Below are 21,432 nucleotides of genomic sequence, written 5' to 3' on the forward strand. Positions count from 1 at the left end.
GAAATCCCGTCCTTTCTGTTCACAATTCAGCTTGTCCTCAAGAATGCCATGCTGCACTGATTTAATTTGCTTGTGTGGTTCTAACAGGCTATATTGATGATCTGATTTTAGCATACTGATAGAAATGATCAGACACATTCAGTCCAGCATTTTTTGGTAATGCTTTACATTATGTCTACTACATACGTTTAACCATCCATTAGATTTATTAGAACCATTCATATGAAAAATAACCAAGTTCTAGGAAACATGTATTGAGAATTAAGAGCTATGTGTAAACACAGATTGTATTGCTCTGCATTTATGCTCATTGACTTTTGCAAAATTGTCTGGCTCTGCTCCCTTCCCCTAGAGTGTCAGGTCAGTTTTGGGGCTTTGCTTTGGGCCCACAACTGAAACATGGTTTGTTGGTGACTTGTCCATTGGTGGCTCAGACCTTGTGCCAGTGTGGCCCATGGGTGAAATCCTGAACCCCCTGAAATCAATGGCAAAACTCCCATTGACTTCACTGAGCCTGGATTTCACCCCAGAAATCTGGTTCCACCAGGGCGAATCTGGCCTTGAATTAATTTAATTGCTTGGTAGCATATAGCACTTACCTGTAGGCTATCAAACCAGCCCATCTTATTGCACTTATGGCAGGCCTCAGTAAATGTTTTAAACAACAATTTTTGTTTTTTAATGTAGAATACCTGTGTTGACAGTAATACATTTTGTTGCTGTAATTAATGTCTGTTTCAGGCTAGCAAACTCTGTGTGTGTCCATGTGCACATGTATGCATGTGCGAGTATGTGTGTGTAAAAGTTGGTGAGGTGAAATCTATCCCCTGGGCCAGGGTCTGGGCCTACTGAACCGTTCCGTTCCCTTTTCCGCATGAATTTCATCATAGTTAAATACCAATTCATTGTCATAAAAATGTTCATTGAATTAGCTGACTCTGACACAGTCTTTAAATCTGCACTAGTGGTTTGGATAGTCAACCAAAAATTAGTTGTCATGGACTAGTTGTCATATAATTCTAAATTATATCTTTATGTGAGACACTTAATTTAAAATGAGACCACATTATTTATGTGGGGATATTTGTAGGAGAAATGATATATGCAGAGTGCTGGTGACAAACTGAGTTTCCCCCAGGCCAACTGTTGTACTGTGCAAGATTTTTTTTCCTCTTTCATAGTACTGGTGATCATTTTTCATATTGCACAAGTGGCGTGTCTTCATTGTAAACTTCCAGACCACAAATGAGAAGCTGGTGATAATGATCTATGTAGACAAACTCCCTCAGGCATCCCTTTTGCCCTCCATGAGAAAAGTGATGCAAAGTGTCTGTTTGCATTAATATGTTAATGAGAAAAGGCTAAAGAAAAGTTAAAAGATGTTCATCTACACAGTCTAACTTCTTTAAAAAGATTTTTAACTCAAAGGGAGTTACAGCTCCTCAAAATTCCCAGCAATGAAGTTCAAACATGCTCCACTTTCTATGATGCTACCTCCCCAGGTTTCTGAGTGTAGGTTTTTCTGGCACATTTTCTCACCTTGACCGAAAATAGACTCCAGCAGCGTGTCCTACGTTCTCCTTTGTGATAAAATGTTGCGCAGTGGGCTAAGATCCTCAAAAAGGTACTTTAAACCTGAGCTATGTACGTTAGTATGTATTATACCATTCAGTCACAAGAAAAAATGTGTATTACTAGCAGCAGGCATGGCTAGAGCCACACACCAAAGAGATCAAAGTATTGCAAAAACCATGCTGGGGAAGATGCAGAGCACTGCACTACTAGACATATCTATGGAAGGAAGAGTCTGCAATAAAGGGCCTAGTGTGTGAAAAGGTGAGGGAGACTGTTCCAGGTACCTTTGCCAAAGCTGAGATGACATCTTTCCCTGGCCCCAGTGCTTGTGTGATTAAACATCCACAAACACATTTACTTTTTCCATATCACTCTCTGAATTTTTGCCAGGAACAAGTTAATGCTACTTGGAGCAGCGTAAACTTATTGTTAGCATGTATACTGGTGGGCAGATATTCACTGTCCTCTCCTCCAATGCCTCCCCAGTTCCTTTGCACTGCTCTGAAAAAGCATCTGGAATGCTGATAAAACTGGCTACCTGGGGAACCTCCTAGTGGAAGGAGCCAATGTAACTGCTCTGCCCCCAGTTTGTGGTCCCTAATGTGGGTGGCATGCCAGGGTTGGGAAAGGGAGCTTGGTCAGAGTGCTCCTCTGTTCTGTTGCCCCCTCAGCTGCTTGAATAGCCCGTTGAGGTCTTTTGCAGCCAAACACAGCCCAGAGCAGCCCTGAGGCTGCTGTAAGCTACACCTTGGGCTGATCGCATAGGTACGGGGTGGAGGGAGACATAATGGTGGTTTCTTATCACCCCTGCTGTGCTATGCACAGCACTAGTGCAGCTGAGGATCTGGCCCTTTGTTTTTCCGGTGTGGGGTATGCACAGCTGTACTTAGGCTTTGCCCTGACTCCTCGTGTGTTTCACCAGATCATTCCCTGATTTGGAGTTTGTAGCTATTTTGTGGATCTTCTGCATGGAACCATTTCATGTTGGAGGTTAGTGTGGCAGCACCCCAAGGAAGAGACTTCAGAGCTTTTTGATAGAATTGCAGGCAGGTGTTGAAGTATGTTGGTACCTTAGAAGCCAAGAGAACATGTGCACAGAGATTTTATGGTCACTCTTCCTTTGTCCCGGAAGACCAAAGGTAAGCTTGTTCTTCAAAGCCATGAACAGCTCTGCTCTGTACAAAGACTGGCAAGAGGCTCTTTGCTATTTTCCTGTGATCGGATGATGTATTTGAGTTTGTAGACTTGGGGAGAAAAAGACTCCAGGTTTCTTCTTAACTTCTATTTCCACTGGCCAAAATGTGAGACAACTTGGAATATATGGCTGGTAGTTTCTTCCATTTTTTACTATTGAGATCAACGTAAAATCTTTGATTATATAAGATAAAGAAGTAAAGGTAACAGTATTTCAGCTGATAAGGATGTGGGTTTATCTCCTATGTGACACGTAAAATTATTACAATTTTTGTATATGCCATAAAATCCTAGAACAGCATAAAACAGAGGTGGACAAGATTTATTAGGTCATCCAGGCCCGTCTCTGCCAATGCAAGATTGTTCCCTGCAGTATATTAGCCAGTGCTTTAGTCTGGTTTAGTTTTAAATTTAGTTTTAAATTACTCAGATTATACAGGTGAACTACATCTCGACTTCTGAGTTTCAGCTAAGGATGGACCAATTGGTTTGGATTGAAACTTTGAGATTTTAAAAATCTGAAGTCACATAGCTGTATACTTCCTGGTTTTGGTGTCACCAGGAAGATAAAACACCAAAAAACAATTGATTTGGCTGTTCCCATCCTGTCAGAACTGGGAAAGTCCTGAAATTCCAAGAGAGAGCCCAACATCACAAGATTTCTACCCTAAGAGCTAAATCAAAGAGAACTCGATGCTTTTGGTTAAGTATCTAGTGTTAATTTCTGCTCACCTTCCTCAGGCAAGACTCCCATTATTTTCCATATAGACTAAGGAGCACAAGATTCAGCTCTTAATATTTGGGATAAATTATTTCAGTAGAACCCATTCACTCCCAAGCTAATTTCAGCATGGAAACTGACATGTTTTTTCTCAGCTGCAGTAGCTGATAAGCAACCGTTATTTTACAGATCAGTATTGACTTTATCAAGAAATAAGAATAAGGCTGAAACGATTTACAGTCTTGCTGGAATACTGTTGTACCTTCCATGCTTCCCTTCTTTTGTTTGCTGCTTTTTGTTAGATGACAGATATTTTTAAACACATAAGCTACAAAATGCAGAACCATTCGCAAAAAGATAGCAAGGTGCATTCGCTATTGGGGGCAAATAAACAAAACTCCCATTGTGCAGACAAATTTTTGATACAAGTCAGTGGTAGTTTTGCTAAAGGCCCAGATTTTTAAAGGTATTTTGGTGTTGCTGAGTTCAGCATTGCAATGCCTAACTGATTCAGGAGCTTAAATTTCATTACTAAAAAGCGTTTAGGGACTTAGCCAAAATCCCGTTGGCTGTTGATGGGATTTAGGTTCCTAAATCAGGAGTTGCAATGTTGCAATGTTGAGTGCAGCAGTGCCTGAATACCTTTAAAAATCTGGGCCTAAGTGAGTAAGGATTGCACTATTTGGCTTGTTATTGTCATTTCCTGGATATGGACTAATACTTGACTGCCATTTTAAAAGAGAATGGTAGAATATCCTATTGTATTCTTCTGTCTAAACACACAGACTCGCAGGCCATTGTATGACACTCTTAAAGTCAACAGTAAATTAATTAAACAAATCATAAGGGGAAGAACAGTTGGGAGGGATGCAGGTCTTCAGTATCTGAAATACGCATTCTGCAAGAAAAGGCAAGGGACAGCTCTGCTTTGGTACAGTAGCTCAGGATGCTAGCAGCTTTGTGACAACTAATCTACAATGGTTCACTTTGCTTTTCCTTCTCATGACAGTAGTAAAAAACAGTAAGCTGCTTTCAGTTCCTGTCATCTTTCACTAATCCTCATGATCAGGGAAGCCAAAACCTGCATTTATTGGATTGTACTGTGAAGCATTTGTGGCTTTGCTTCTCAGGTTTGGAGAGATATCTCTTGGGATCCATTAATTCTTATTACAGGATCCAGTCCTGCAAGATGCTGAGCACCTACAATTCCTGCTAAAACCAAAGGTACTCAGCACCTTGCAGAATCAAGTCCATAAGCAGATCTTGTAAAGATAAAACATTCATCCTCTATGGCTTTTAGCTCAAGTTGCTGTTTGCTTTTAAACCCTTGCACATGCTTAATTCTGTGCCATTTAACAGTATTATTTTCCTACTAACACACGTGCACATGCATGCTCACCACATCTGTATCTATCTAGCTACACACACACCCTCCACCGTGAAAAGGATCTGGAATCCTGAAGTCTGACCTCAGCAGTGAAAAAATTTACATAGTCATAAGACTGCAGAGAAGATTGTTAAATCGGTCTGTTTGGTTAGGTTCTCAATACATGAGTGATTTCTATCACCAAAATAAATTACATGTTATTGCTAATTAACACTGATTTCTTCAAAAAAATCAATTATTCGCTGACAATTGCGAATGCTAGGTCACAGTTCTTTAGTACACACCTAGCAGCCTAAAACAGAAAACCAGTTAAAGAACAGCCTTCATTGTTCAAAAGCAAAAGGAACCATGCACAGGCCAGTATCCAGCATGGGAGAGAAGATACAGGCAAAATTCTCAACCCTTGAGCCTGCCTCTTTGCACAACTCAGGTGGCTTAACGTGGACTTGCCTGACTCTAACTGGACAGCTGAGAATCACCCCAGTTTAGGGGAGCTATCAGATGGTATAAAGTGGTTTAACCAGTTCATGCACCAACTGCCCCTCCTCCCAGTGTAGTGGATGGGAGGGAGCATGTTGGGGGCAGGGTATAGCCTGTCAGCACTGACTCTGTTAATTCTCAACTGGGGCCTGGAGCCTGTTAGTGTGTGTTGGCACAGCCCCTAGGCTATTTTAACTTATGTTGGGGCCAGAGCAGTTTGAGAATTAGGGAGCTGTAACCAGTTCCCTGATATCTCTTCCCACTCCATTCCACTAGGCAGTTTTTGACCCAGGAGAGTGTGGGCTGCAGAATTTTCCTTATAGGGCCCACTCGGCTGGGAACTTTCTGCTTTGCACACAAGTTGTGAGCAAAAGACTGGCAATCCTGAGGTAAAAGGGAAAGACCGCAGTCAGAGGCAGGATAGACATCTGGTTTGATGTGTTGTGTTAATTCCTGAATATATGTATTTTACACGCCTTTTTAATGTACCACACCAGATAGTCTAGACCTGCCACTCTCTATTGGGCCAAATTCCCAGCTGATGTATACTGGTGTTGCTTCATTGAAATCCAGTCTAGCTACACTGTTTTATACCAGCCGGGGGTCTGACTCATAATATGTCAAATGCAGATTAAAGCTCTGAAGCCAGGTTCTCTACCGTGCTCAGTTCAGTTGTAAGGAAGGGGGTCATCAGCTGGGGACTACCCTTCCCTGCCCACAACAGGATCCTGCAATTAAGCCTGTTGGGAGTGAGGCCTCGGAGGCAGCTACTCTGACTCTGTGCTAGCTGGATCTCCATTCCCTTTATAAAGGTAACAGAGCAGGCAAGTGAATCTGTCTCCTCATATATATGTACTACAAAGAATCCCGGTGAATAATAGTCTGTTCTGGGTTTAGGATCAGGCTCTCTTTTCTTCCTCATCAGAGAGCTTTTGCAGGCAGCATTTGAATCCCCCCACTTACACTGCAAATTAAATGAACCATTGAAGCCAATGAAAACATGGCAAACATCCTGATATTGTTATAGTAACATATTTTTTATTCATTTCTCCATCATGTGTGCTCAGATAACTGTTTTCTGTTCTTCTGCCTCTCCCCCAGGGCTACTGCGTACCTTAAATCCTCAGTCCCTCATATCTGATCAGCTCATCGCTCCCACTGCTTTATCCCTAGAGGATTAGCAGGGCACATCAATTATATATATGTGTGGGTCTGTGTAATATACTCAAGAGTATTATGGATAATATTGTGCTTGGTTTACAATTAAAGCCTTTTCTTCTTTCAGCCAGACACTTTCTACAGGCCAGGTCAAGTTTATGGGGCTGCGTTACTGTGTTTTGGGCTAACACAGCATGATACAGTGCAATATAAGGAAGACTGATGAATAGAGCAGCTTTTTTAAAACAGCATTTTCTGATCAGATATCTGCTGGACCAACCCACCTGTGCATATTTAGTAGTTTATCTCAGTAAGCCATGCTGGGTTTGAAACCCTGGGTAATTTATTAAGGCAATCTCTATCTGAAGCAAAAACAGAAAACTACATCTTTTCTGACCTTCTTTGGACATACTGTAATGTTCAGCTACTGATAGAAACAGATTGTTTATATTTTTTAACTATTAAAAAAGGGGTGGGGGACTTCCAGATTATGTTGCTGGTTTGTTTTCAGAGACAGTAAAACTGGTCAAAGATTAATTTACTGAGGCATTCAGAGGGATAGCTAAATATGGGTAAAAAATTATAGTTTTGTCTTTGCAAAACGTTCATAAGGATACTGGAAAGGTTTGCCAATTTTACAGAATTTCATAGAATTTATAAAGCTGCTATAACGTGGGCGGCAATTCACATAAGTAAAATAAAATAAAAATCTGCCCCAACATTATAGGTTCTAATATATGTTAATACATTAACTATCTGCAGCACATATCCTGCTACCATCCCCATTGGCAGCCTGCTCTGTAAATTGCCCTGGTGATCAAATAAGTGTTAATAAATCTTCACTATCAGAGCCATATGAAAAATTCTTACCACTGGGCCCAAGGATGGGGAACAGGGAAGGAGATCTCCTTTTTACCTGTTTTGCAAAAAAAAAAAAAAAAAAAAAAAACCCCAAACCTCCTGCCCTTTTCCAGCACCTCCCCCACCCCCGCCACAAACATTTTGTGGTGCCCCTTAGAGGGTTTGAGTAGCTGTGGAGTGAAAAGCAAAGCCTGATAGCTTTCACAGCAAACTGGTCTTGCCCCATTGCTGACACTGTATTGTTATTAGAGCTGGAGAACAATTCTACTTCATAACAGTTTTCGAGGTTTTGGAATTTGATTTCATACAAAACCAAAAGCGTTCAAACATTTCCCTAAAACAGAATTGTCTTGAAACATCCTGTTTTCAGATTTGAATAGTCAGAATTTCAGTCTGGGTCTCTCCTCTCTTAGTAACCAGAGTCCACCTGGGACCTCAGAAACCTTCCTGTTCCTATCCAAAAATCGATACACCACCACAAAATGTTTTGGCTTCAGCAAAGCCACATCTTTCAATGAAAAACCATTTTGCAAAAATGTTTTGACTAGCTCGAACCATTGTGTTCTACCACGTGGACTGGCGTGGGCTGGCTCCTGAAAGCTTTTTGCCAATCAGCGATGCATATGCAATTTTCTGTTTGATGTCTTCCAACAATAGCTCCTATCTCCATTTTGAGCACTTGCCTTTTTGTTTCATGTGGTCATCATTTTGGGCAGGGACTGCCTTAATTTTTGTGGCTGGTAAAGCACCACACAAAGAGTTGATATTTAACAATTAATAAAAGGAATGTTCACGCCTATGCTATTCATAGCCTTCTCTCTTTATAAGATAGAGCAATGTGATTTAAAGGTTTTGACCTCATAAAAGATTACTAGTTCTATTATACCCGAGGCTCTTATATAGGCCTTATGAGAGAGTCACAAAAGACAGAATCACTATGAAGAGCTTTTTTTTTCCCTCCGTGGAGATTTGATCTACATGTCAGCAAGATGTTAAACTGGAGACAAAATCTGAATTGTCATGAAACAATCACAAATGTACTATAGATGTGGCTTCTTTTGGTGACAGTTTTCATGCAGCTCTTGTATGATGACCCAAGACGTTTTGAACATTATCCCAAGATAGTACATGAAATTTCTTATGGATAAGGGAAAATTTTAACATTTCCTGTTGTCATTGTTTCAATTACAAAATATGGCTGCTGGTTAACCTATCATTTTGGACTGTCTGCAAAAATCCTGTGGTTGGCTGCACATGTTTAATGAATTAAATGTTATTCATGAGCACTGGGAAAAAATAATGATGGAAGCTGAAAATATTTTAGGTATAAAGCTACAGACTTCACCAGCTTTCTGTCTAATAAATGAAATTGCTGCCAGAGAGGCTATTTCCCGGCCTCACAAAATCTGGTTAAGAAGAGACAGGGTGATCCTGAAGCAATGCTAATGTGACACAATGACTTTAGTGTCAGAGCAGATGATGTGAGTGTCAAGATCAGCTGCAGATGAAAGGATGCTATGTAGAATATTTAAGAGAGCAGTGAGTAATTTGATTACATTTGGTTACCTTTTTATGGTTGTTCACTAAGATCTTTGTACCTTTATTCAATGGAAAAAGATGAAATGATGAACTAGGGGGCCATAAAAAAAGGGCCAAAGGGAAGTTGGCCCAGCAGAAAGAATTACCCTTTTTTCTCTCCTCCATTTTTATTATTCCTTGGTGAGAAAGGAAGTTGTATTGAGTGATGTACCTGAGCTGCAAATTCCAGATCCAAACTAGATTTGGTGTTGCCCAGATATAGATCCATAGTTTCACTGTTTGCATGAGTGGTTTTGTTTCATATCTTTTATAAAGATAGATGCCAGCTAGTGAAGCCAGATCCAAAACCTCTCCAAAGTTCACAGGTGTTCAGAGCCAGGGAGTTGGTTCAGGCCCCTCTTTGGCAGCATGTGGTATTTTAGAAACAGTTATATGTGTTTTTCTTTTTTGTAAACATTGATAATGCTCTTGTCAGTGACACAAAAATCAATCCCGATTGGGCTTTCAAAGTAGCATCTAAAACTTGATCCTACATTGCCTAGAAAGGACTGCAGGACTGGCCCAACCTGTCCAGAATGGTTTATTTATTGTGTGCTGGTTTTGTTCTGTTAGGTGGCATGCCTGTTTGCCTGGTCATTGTGTGTGCTTTACAGTATTTGATAGATTGAGTTTGTTAAAATTCTGACGAGAGAGCCAGTAATACTCCTGTTTTAAAATACTCTTAATTTTATCCTGTTTAAGCTCTCCATTTTGGAGACTAAGACTCAGGTTGTATATTTAGTAGAGCACGTATGTTATTTCTTACCTTATGTCCTTTATAATGGAATGGAGTGATCAGAAATCAATTACAGGATTAAATGATACCCAGAGGCAAAAGGGGAAGACAGAGTCACTACAGAAATAATTGATCCATTTACTAAATAAGTTAGTCACAAAAACAACAGTTGACATCACTTTCACGAGTAATTTTTATTTGTGAATGGTTTGCTTACAGGCATAATTCTGGTGAATTCCACAGCTGATTATATTTTTAAACAGAGAAATAGCAGTGAAGAGGTAAGTAAATGAATGCTTCTAGGTTGATGAAGCATTTCCATGCTGGCTAATGAAGTCATACATTTACTTCTCTGAGGTATTGTAGCTTATGGTTTTAATACTGTTGGTAAATGTACTAATAAAGTGCAGAAAAAAACTTGGCATTTACTTTACCAGAGACCTCTTTAAATATCTTGTTTTTCATTTGATTATTTTTATCAATTAGTTCTTTATTAGAAAAAATACTCACTCCATCTCTCTTCATTAGATCTCAAAGTGAGATTTATGGACCAGAATAACTTTGCTTTGATGTAAACTGGGGGGAAAATCAATCGTGGAGTGCGGTACAGTGACCAGAGCAAATCCACTTTAAAAAAAGTAATCTAAGAGACATGAGGAAGAATCAGCTTACACAGATTTGACATATTCCTCATATTCAAAGTAGGGAGAATCACATATATTGTCAGTCAAACCCATCCAGCATTTTTCGTGATGTATAGTTTGGACTTCTTGTGGATTAATATACCCTTCAGGCAATGCAAAAAGGGAGAACTGCAGGATATAGAATCATCGAAATGTAGAATGGGAAGGGACATTGAGAGGTCATCCAGTACAGCTTCCCATGCTGAGGCAGGACCAAGTATACCTAGACTGTTCATGACAGGTGTTTGTCTAGCCTGTTCTTAAAACCTCTAATGATGGGGATTCCAAAACCTCCCTTGGAAGCCTATTCCAGAGTTTAATTATCCTTCTAGTTAAAAGTTTTTTCTTAATATCTAATCTAAATCTCCCTTGCTGCAAATTAAGCCCTTTACAGTTTTTGTACTACCGTCAGTGGATGCAGAGAACAATTGATCATAGTCTTTGTAACAGTCCTTAACATATTTGAAAAGAGTTATCTGGTCCCTCTCAGTCTTCTTTTCTCAAGACTAAACATCCCCAGGTTTTTTTTTAACCTTTCGTCACAGGTCTGGTTTTCTGACCTTTTATCAATTGATTGCTTTCCTCTGGACTCTCTCCAAGTTATCCACATCTTTTCTAAAGTGTGGCACCGAGAACTGGACACAGTACTCCAACTGAGGTCTCATCAGTGCCAAGTAGAAAAGGACAGTTACCTCCTGGGTCTTATATATGACACTCCTGTTAATACACCTTAGGATGATATTAGCTTTTTCACAACTGCATCACATCATTGATTCATATTCAGTTTGTGATCCACTGTAACCCCAGATCTTTTTCAGCAGTACTACTATATAGTCAGTTATTCCCCATTTTGTAGCTGTGCATTTGATTTTTTTTCCTGAGTGCAGTATTTTGTACTTTATTGAATTTCATCTTGTTGATTTCAGACCAATTCTCCAGTTTGTCAAGGTTATTTTGAATTCTAATCCTGTCCTCCAAAGTGCTTGCAACCCCTCCCCACTTGGTGTCATCCACAAATTTTATAAACATGTTCAATTTTCCAAGTCATTATTTAAAATATTCAATAGAACTGGACAAAGGACAGACCCCTCTGGGAGCCCACTAGATACATACCCCAGTTTGACAGCAAACCATTGATAACTACTCTTTGAGTATGGTTTCTTAGCCAGTTTTGCCACACACCTTATAGTAATTTCATCTAGACCAGGGGTGGGCAAACTATGGCCTAGGGGCCACATCCAGCCCTTCAGACATTTTAATGCAGCCCTCAGGCTCTGGCTGGGGAGCAGGATTGGGGTTGGCCCTGCTCCATGAGTTCTGTGGCTCTGCACGCTCCCAGAAGCAGCGGCATGTCCCTCCTCTGGCTCCTAAGCATAGGGGCAGTCAGGGGGCTCCACACGCTGCCCCCCCTGCCCCAAGCACAGCCCTCACAGCTCCCATTGGCCGGGAACCTTGGCCAATGGGAGCTGCAGGGGCAGCGCCTGCAGATGGGGCAACACACAGAGCTGCCTGGCCATGCCTCTGCATAGAAGCTGGAGGGAGGACATGCTGCTACTTCCAAGAGCTGCCTGAGGGAAGCGCTGCCTGGAGCCTGCACCCCTGACCTTCTCCTAGGCCCCAGCTCCCTGCCCCAGCCCTGATCCCTCTCCCGCCCTCCAAATTCCTCGGTCCCAGCCTGGGGCACCCCCCTGCAGCCCCAAATCCTCATCTCTAGCCCCAGCCCAGAGCCCACACCCCAACCCCCAATTTCATGAGCATTCATGGCCTGCCATACAATTTCCATACCCAGATGGGGCCCTCAGGCCAAAAAGTTTGCCTACCCCTGATCTAGACCTAAGTTTCCTAATATGTTTCTGAAAATATCACGTGAGATGGTGTCAAAAGCCTTACTAAAATCAAGATATATCAGGACTACAGCTTCCCACCTATTCACTGTGCCAGTTAACCCTGTCAAAGAATGTCAGTGATAGAACAAATTTTAAAGGTGGGATTTTCAGGAGTGCTCAACACTGGCCTAACAATTACAGCTGGTTGGAAAATGGATTTTTTTTCCTGGCAACAATGGCAGCTTTTCAGAGAAAAATTGAAAACTAAAATATTTAGTCCAGAAACTGAAATATTTTGGTTTGGAAATATTGCCATGGTGCCTAATGGGAGTTGTAGTTCAGATGCGTCATGCTCCTATTCTCCTCTACAGGCTGGGCTCCTTGGTTTCACCACATTTCTCATGATGCACCGCAGTCTCCCCTCCTAGTGAGGAGAGGCCTGGCCATGGTGCACCATGGGAGATGTAGTCTGACAAGGGAGCCTGGCCTATAGAATCTGCAGCTTACATGTTGCAGGATCAGGGCTAATATAGACAAGACAAAGGGTGGTAGAAATGGAGTCACTGAGAGATGAAGTGACTTGCCTAAGGTCACACAGCTGGTCAGTGGCAAGGCCAGGCATGGAACCCAGTTGTCCTATCCTTTCAGTGCCCCATTCCCTGGACTACTCTGCTTCTCTGTCATGTAAACCTGTGCATATTCAAGCATTTGCTTAAAATCAGAATGTGTTCATGTCATCGAATGTAGAGCTCAAGCTAAGGAAATGATTTCACAAATATTTGTGTAGTATTGTTGGCTTTGAGCCATTATCAACCCTTGCCCACTCTATTGAATGCGCTGCTACTTTTCTTTATTGCTTTTCAGGTACTTAGTTTTAAACATGACACGTACAAAACCATATCATAGGCAAGAAATGCCGGGCCATTCAGCTGTCGAGATTGCTGACGTGCTTTTATTAGAAACTGTTGGAGCAAGTCATTATTATATAATTAAGCAATAACAAGATTTGACAGGCAACATGCTTCTAGATGGCTATAGCACAGCTCAGAAGCTCTTAAAGTGCTCTCCACTGGTGCAAGTCCTGAATGGCCAAACTTTCCTGTTAATTTTATAGCTTTGTAGGTGTCATGTTTAACACTGATTTCCTGAAAAGCTGTGTAAGTGCCTGAGTTAGAATGTAAGCTCTTGAGAGCAGGGACCGAGTTCCCATGTATGGGTGCAGTGCCAAGTGCAATGGGACCCCAACCCTCATGGGGGGTCTTTGGCTGCTATCATGAGGTAAAGGGAAAATACTGTCATGAGTGCTGCCTATATGTGGGATATTGCCACTCTCTTCTTCTCTGAGGGCCTCATGGAGGGTCAGTAGGTGTTTGTGACTTCAGGATATAAATTTTCAGAATGCATTTTGTTGAAACGTTTGCCTGCAGGAATAGTATCAGCCTATTTACTGGCGTAATGGTTTAGTGAGCCGGGGTTCTAGTTCTTACTGGCATCTGGCTATTGCGTTATGTCTTAGTTTCATGAAAAGTCAAGCAATAAGAAATGGCACAGCTAGGTTTACATGATTAATAGGGATAATGAGAAAGCCAAGGATCTTCCTACTTCTGAATCACTGGTCAGCAATGATCAACTTGTGCCTTTTCAAAGGATTAGCTTTTTGTCTGCTGTTTCTTCTATTTTTCTGTATAATACAGTGCCATTTCAAGTTTTTTCTCTTATCAGTAAAATAAAAATCCAAAGTGTGCTTGGTAACTATCTCTGACAAATTGATACTGCTATACAGATAATCTTACCAAGCCATGGGAGGAATTTTTGTATTATTTTATCTTCGTTTTTTTGTTTGTTTGTTTGTTTTTAACCATTTCATATTATTTATTTTTCAGTGTCTGGAAATTATATGCTTGTCTACTTCTGAAAAAAACCTGCTTTGAGTAAATTAAAGTTTACAGATTATGCCACATTTCAATAGCTTTCATTCTGGGATGTTGATCTGTTGATCATGTGAAGTGATCTGTTTATTTATTGTGGATAATGCCATTCTTTTGTACTGTTGAACAAGTTTAATGGCCCCATACCTAAACCAAAATGCAGGATCTGAACACCCTGAGAATGCTCTAAACATGACTTCAAACAGAGAAATGAATGTTTGTAAATGACCTCTCACTCTCCGAAGAGCTGACACAAAATTCCAAATGTTGTGAACATTAGGGCATTCAAAATTCAAACCTGGATCCAAATTTTGTGGCTTGAGGCTGCTTCTAAAATTGAGTGATTATTGCTACTATTTTTGAAAGATGAGAGCTGATACCATATGCTAAAACCATACACAGTGTAGGCAGATGTTATGCAAGATTTGTCAAGCAGTTTGGTTAATCCCCCTTACTAAATCAAACAAACAAAACTCCATTTGAATTTTTAAAAAGAACGTGTCCACTCTGCTTGCTTCACTGCAAATATTTGTAGTAAACTAATATTTGAAAATGTAAATAGTGAATTTTGAACTCATATTTGTAATGGTAACCAGATTCTAAAAGTTGCACTCACCAGCTAAGGGAGTAGCAATAATACCTTGTGACCAATCAAAACTAACCAAGACATCATGAATTTTGAGTACTCACAATGACCTGCTTACAAATGGTACAGACCACAAATTAGTCTCAAATTCCTCACAGGACTGAGCCTCAGTTGTCTGGGAGATGCAAAGACCAGAAGGTGCATGAACAACGTTTGTTCTGTTTTAGCTCATATTTTCTAGATATAAACACATACCAGAACCCTAGATCTGGACACTTGCATGTCCAGAAATTTTAGGTCCAGATGCAAACTTTGCTATCACAAATGTTTATCCAGCAATTGTTTTACTTCAGGAGGCATTTTAGTAGCAAATATTCTACACATAAAACTTAACTTCTTAATGATAATGCATCTAGTCAGATGAACATGCCTGAGGAGTATACAAAGGATAAAGCTATAGAACATCTGCTTACCTAAATAAAAGGGCAGGAAACATACAGCAATGATCATCTTTTTAGAAACAGAAGAGTAAGGTTAAAATGGCAGGAAAGTCACAGCAAGAAATGGCTGTAAAAAGATTACATGTTAATATCAGCAGGTATTAGATCCACATAGGAGAGAAAAAAACATATAGGAGAGGAGGAGAAAATAAGGATGAGTGGAATAGTTCAGATGAAATTGGAGATGAGTCTGAGCCACAAAGCTCAGCTTTAGACCTGGACTTCCGTCACTGTTCACGGATGTTCTGATCCAGGGTTTTGATTTTGGCCCATCTCTCAGTAAGAACTGACCTGAAAGTTATCCCCAAATTCAAATTGGAATAAACCCAGACCCATCTGTGCATTTTGATAATGCTCTGAAACCCCCCCCCCACAACCCCCAAAAGAACAACAAAACAAAAACCTCTGCATTTCCTGAATTCAGCATTCTGAAATCCCACAAGATAGGGTGCCTGGGCAAAATAAAGCTGTGTTTTGTCAAAGAGCCGATCTAACAAGATTTCTATCTCAGTTTTCAGACCACAGAGATCTGAATAAAAACAACAAGGCGTCCTTGTGGCACCTTAGAGACTAACACATTTATTTGGGCATAAGCTTCTGTGGGTTAAAACCCACTTCATCAGATGCTTTTGAATAGTTTACATTTCAGATCAGCACCTGAACTTTAGGATATTGTTTAAACTCAACCACTGTACCTTTTAAGCTTTGCTCTTTACTGGCCACTGTCCAGAGAAGCCATTTTCACAAGTACGCTCTGTCCAGGAATACTCCCTAAGGAGATGGCATAATGCTACTACGACCCAGGGGCACACCAGAGAAATACACATGGCTTAGTGGCACATCAGCTGATGAGAAAGACTTAGACAGTCTTAAAGTCTCAAGTGAAGGGAATGTTTGAAATACGCAACTCAAGAAGGAATGCCAGAAAGGTAATTGGAGCACAGAAAATTTAATTACTCTACATATATCACGGGTCAGGAATCAGTGCTTAATTTGTGCCAGGGCTGAGCCCTGGCACCTCTAGGCTTGGCAGTTCATAGCCCTGGCACCTCTAGGCTTGCTGCAGTAGTTATGCATGTAAAAAAATTGCTTGAGCCCTGGCACCTTTCATTACAAATTAAGCAGGAGTATTAATGATTCAAAGAAGGGCAACAGATTATTTTAAATGTATCTTGAAGGAAAGAATCAAATGGCAAATTATCTGTTCTTTGGACAATGGTTATTGGATGAAGATGCTAGAGCTTTCAGGCCAATAGACAAGTGTACTGAGGGATTCTAATGAAGGCTAGTTTATGCTGCTTAAGAGAGATACTATGTACCAAATCTTGCTCAAAGTTACATTGTGCACTTTCCACTGATATCAGTGTCACCGGATGTCAACTCTGATCACTTTATTGGCTAGTACCTACTCTATGTTCTGACATTTTAAAAAATGAAAGCATGAAACTTGAAACTATCAGAAGCAGATATTTATATTTTTGCAGGTGTGACAATTGCTTTTCAGGAGAAGACTCTGAACCCATTTTCAAAAAATCACAGTAGTCGCTTTAAATAAAAAGAGAGGGTGCATAATTCACACATCAGGCAGGCACCAATGATCAGGTATTTGGGGCAAGAGAGGGAGGATCCAGAGGAAATCTCTCTAGAAAATATTTTGCTCTTGTTGATACTAATTATTGCAACAAGGTTGAAAGAGCTAATGTAGCAAACAGAAAGAACCCTGCACAGGTTTCAAGTGTCATGTTTTTAAAATCAAGACCTTACTACATATTTGAATAATAGATTGGAACAGTAATTGTCACTGTGGCTTTTGTTAGTTTTGTTTGTTTTTAAAGGGCATAAATTGAGGGCAGGTAGTTATATCTAACTTTGAACAGCCTGTCTTTTGTTTTTATATCAGAAGCTCAACATTAATTAAACACAGGGCCAAGTTCTTCACATGTGTGGGCCATTCCCATGGAATTCAGGATTTGGCATCTACTATTTAATTACATCTTAGTCTGTTGCTGAATGCTGGACCTTAAGAAAAGGCTCCAAAGTAAGCCAAAAAAGAATCAGGTCCCAAGAAGGGCCCTATCCTGGTCCCCTGGAACTCAGTGGCAAAACTCTCATTAAGTCTAATAAGACCAGGGTTTTGTGCGCTCTCTCTCTCTCTTTCTCTAGATATAGATATATGGGGACTGGAAGAGGGTTTTTAAAAAATAAAAATAAAACAGATTTGATATGAACATGTAAACCTGTTAAAAGTTCCTAAATAGTTATAAAAAGAAGAAAGTTCTTAGTAATTGTAAACCTCTGCTCTCTGATAAACAGTTCAAGAGCAACTCCCCTCCTCCTTTATTATTTTTATGATAATAGTTAAAACCCCAGTGTTGCAACCAGTGGCGCAGCTGCTGCTGAGTGTGTGTGGATGCCCACTGAAGTTTTTGGGAGAATCAGTGGAAGGATCAGAGTCTCAGATGTGAAAATGCTGAAAAAGAGAAATACTGGTGTTTACTAAACATGAATGAAAGGATGCATACGATGATATCCAGGTTATGTTAGTCCACACATACGAGACTAGAAAAATCACTCCATTTTGTTGTCTTTTAGCTGGATCAGAATGCTGTATATTTTCTTAATGACTGAGCAATTAATTTGTATTTAAAAATGAGTAGGACAGTAAATGCTAAATGAAGCATTTCATGGCAGTAACAATCAGTATATAGAGCTAACTGCCAAAATAGGTCACCAAAGCACCTACCACTCAGTTATTCCAGAGAGAACACTGTGAACTAAAGATTTTAGTACAAGGAGAAAAGTGAGGGGGAAGGGAGAGGTTATTACAGAGGGCAGAGTTAAAGAGAAATGTTTTTAAAAAGCAGAGATAATCAATTCTAGCATAAAACTCTGAGGTACTAAGATCTTTCTTGACACGCAAATAAAACAAAATTGGCACTAGTAAGGCCTCAAAAGAAAATCTGAATGCAAGCAATTTGATAGAAAGGCATAATATAGTATAAAATAGTTTTTTGAATATAGCGTCCTTAATAGAGAACCTCACAAAAGATTTAGGATGAAATTCACCCATGTGTGGGAAGTCAACACAGTCTATGCACCACCTACATCCATCCCACTTCAGCTATCAATGTAGGGTTTAAGTGAGGCTTAGCCTATTGGTTGGTGCTTGGCTGAGAGGTGAGTTTCACCTTTAAAGAAGTCTCTCAGTTTGTTTGCTTATTGACCATTTCCTCATACTGAGTGAAAACATGATCCTCTTCAAGTAAAAATTAAACCTCCCCTTAACTTCCGTGGACCTGGGATTTGGCCCTAACATTGCATTGTTTTGTTCTGTTCTTTTAAATCTGCAGGGCAGTGTAGCCAAATCTTTCCCCCTCAGCTTGGCACGCTACAGATAATTCATGGTGATGGCACCGCCGTCGGAACGGTGATAACATTCCAGTGCTCCGCTGAGCACCTGCTTGTGGGACAGGGACTCGTAACCTGCTTATGGAAGGGAGACAGCACACAGTGGACTGCTGGAGTTCCCTCATGCAAACGTAAGGATTCTTCTTCCAGAATTACTCAACACCTCTTCTGGGTTACGCTCAAGTTGTTTGCCCTGGGTAACCTATGAAGCTTTGGCATGAAACGGGGATTAATTCCAGAGCTCTGTGGAAAGAAGAGGGCGTGTTGAATTTCATTCATTGCTATTGTCACTGGCTATAATAGCACTCCGGGCACATTCAGATATCATGAATAACTATACTGGAAAGACTTTTAGCCAGATTTGTGCCTGGTCGAATATCAGTGACCTCAGTAAAGTTACACCAGGGATAAATTTGGCTCTATAGCTGCAAAATGTGCTGCTGTTTGTCAGGAAAATGTATAGATGTGATCAATGAGAATACCTGTATATTGCATTATTTAATTCCATTGTTTTCAGGAGGAATCATGCGGCAAAGAACATGGAGATATTTGTAAAGTAAAATTACTCTGTTGCCTGTGGGTAGTAGAATGGAGCAGCTATCATATTGAAAAATAGGGCTTGAAAGGCAACAATATTAGCTGCCTTTCACTCTGTGCTGTTCCTTATTTATTACACGCACGACAATAATTTAACTAGAAATGGGCCCAAAGCAAAACTCTGGATCTCAATGCCTGTGAACTTCAGTGTGTTTGAAATTCAAAATAGACCTCAAGTTTGAAGCATGGGACTTTGTCTCACGTTAACCTAATAGATGAATAACGTTGCCATGCACCTGGAATTCCTACTTCAATTGAGCCATACTTACATCTGATTTAGGAGGCTTCCATTATAGTAAGTAAATTAGAACATTCAGTTTTAAAGATTGTGAAAGTATAAAGCTATCTATGGAATTCAACAGAAACAATTCTTAACCTTGCAGTCAGGGTAGTGTAAGAAGTAGGAGTAGCTTTAAGAAGACGATATCAGTGCTCAAACTGGACTGGCATAGTTTGCTATACACTACTCCTGCTTCTTCGTTCCTTTGGATATTTCTTTCTCACCCCTACAACATCCCCAATGTCCAGCCCTGCATGTTTACTGCTGCTTCCATGATCTGTCCCATTCTCAGTCCTAAGATATCATTGTACAGAGCTATCGTTCCCCTAAGAAGGGCCTAATTTAAATCTTTTCTTTCCTTTCCAGTGTTTGTTTTTGCAGCTCTAGTCCTTGTTAAAATTTGATTTCAGAAAACCTCCGGTACATCATTTGCATTTGAGATACTGACAAAGTTGTGCTTTTTTGTTATTGCAATGCTGGCAGCATCGTGTTTGATTAATTGCGCTGGCAAAGTTACTTGTGAACAATTAATTAGTAACTTATAAATAAGAGACTTTTTAATAGTCCACCTTTGAGACATCCTTAGCTTGAAATGAAGCCAAATGTCTCTGAATGTCTTAGGGCATACTAACATGAAAGTTTTCATTGCATTATTATTAGCAAGAGTGTGAAGCAGGTAGACTTCAGCACAGTTTAATGGAAATGAGAGCGCTAAATTTAATAAGGTGTTCATTTTGGAAACCTGTTTCTGTATTTGCTTTGCTGCAGCCATATCGAAATATGAGGCTTTTGGATTTAAAGTAGCAGTGATTGCCTCCATTGTGAGCTGTGCCATCATCCTGCTGATGTCTATGGCTTTTTTGACCTGTTGTCTCATCAAGTGCGTTAAGAAAAATGAAAGGAGGAGAACTGAAAGGTACGTCTCATTCCACAATGAAAGCCTTGTGAAACTGACAAAGATACCCATCAGAGACGGAAGAGCCACATATCTTACTCACATGGCCCCCATATCCATAGTATTTGAGAGCCGCCTTATCTTTTTAAACATATTCATCCTAACAACACCCCTGTAAAATAGTAGTATCCTTATTTTATAGGCGGGAAACTGAAGCACAGAGACTTGCCCAGGGTCACACAGGAAGTTGTGATGGAGGAACGAGTTGAACCCAAGTCCTAGCCACTGGGCCATACTTCCTGTCCTTGCATTGATGGGATGGACTGTATTATTCCCTCTCCTTTTATCTATCTGTGTCCCTTTGCTCTAACTTTACTTCTTAGTACAGTCTGCTGGTATACATCCATATGTATGTATGTATGGTATGTACGGTATGCATCCGATGAAGTGAGCTGTAGCTCACGAAAGCTCATGCTCAAATAAATTGGTTAGTCTCTAAGGTGCCACAAGTACTCCTTTTCTTTCTGCTGGGATAATTAACCTCACAGAGGGTCAGCGACCAAAATGCCCGCCATCTGGAAAGTTGATCTAAAATGGTGACCCAGGTGTGACCCACGAGGGCTGGTGAGAGAGAGGAGTTTGCTTCATGGCTCAAGCTGGGCAAATAATTGACTTTTCCAGCTTGGCCAGCAAACCGAAAAAATACTTGGCTTGGTTCTGAAACTCTTTGGAATTTGTGTACAAATCAGAAACATCTGTTTCAGGCTGGCAAACTGTGTGTGTGTCTGTGTCTTTATAGCCTTTATCCAAGTGGTTGGGGCTCACGCCTGGGATGCGGGAGACCCAGTTTTGGATCCTCACTCTGGAGCAAGGACTTGAACTCCTATTTCCCTTTCCTCAGCTGAAGATCTTAGGCGATTCTAGTCTCAGTCTTCCCTAGCTGTTCCTCTTTGGCCTGAAGAATATTCAAGTATTTACACAGATAGAGAGAGTGACTCTATAGGCTGGTGATTAAGGGACTCACCACACAAATTCCTCC

The 21,432-nt window shown here is 40.5% G+C and overlaps 1 protein-coding gene across 1 annotated transcript in view; it reads left to right on the forward strand.

Moving 5' to 3' along the window:
- The window catches only part of SUSD3 (sushi domain containing 3), a 63,243-nt gene that overhangs the window by 2,723 nt on the left and 39,088 nt on the right, over positions 1 to 21,432 (forward strand). Inside the window, exons 2-3 of the mRNA XM_073351573.1 lie at positions 18,564 to 18,752; positions 20,267 to 20,414. Coding sequence (XP_073207674.1) covers positions 18,564 to 18,752; positions 20,267 to 20,414 — 337 coding nt within the window. The remainder of the gene's footprint in view (positions 1 to 18,563; positions 18,753 to 20,266; positions 20,415 to 21,432) is intronic.

Source organism: Lepidochelys kempii, chromosome 7, assembly GCF_965140285.1.
Source record: "Lepidochelys kempii isolate rLepKem1 chromosome 7, rLepKem1.hap1, whole genome shotgun sequence".
Classification (NCBI taxonomy): Eukaryota; Metazoa; Chordata; order Testudines; family Cheloniidae; genus Lepidochelys; species Lepidochelys kempii.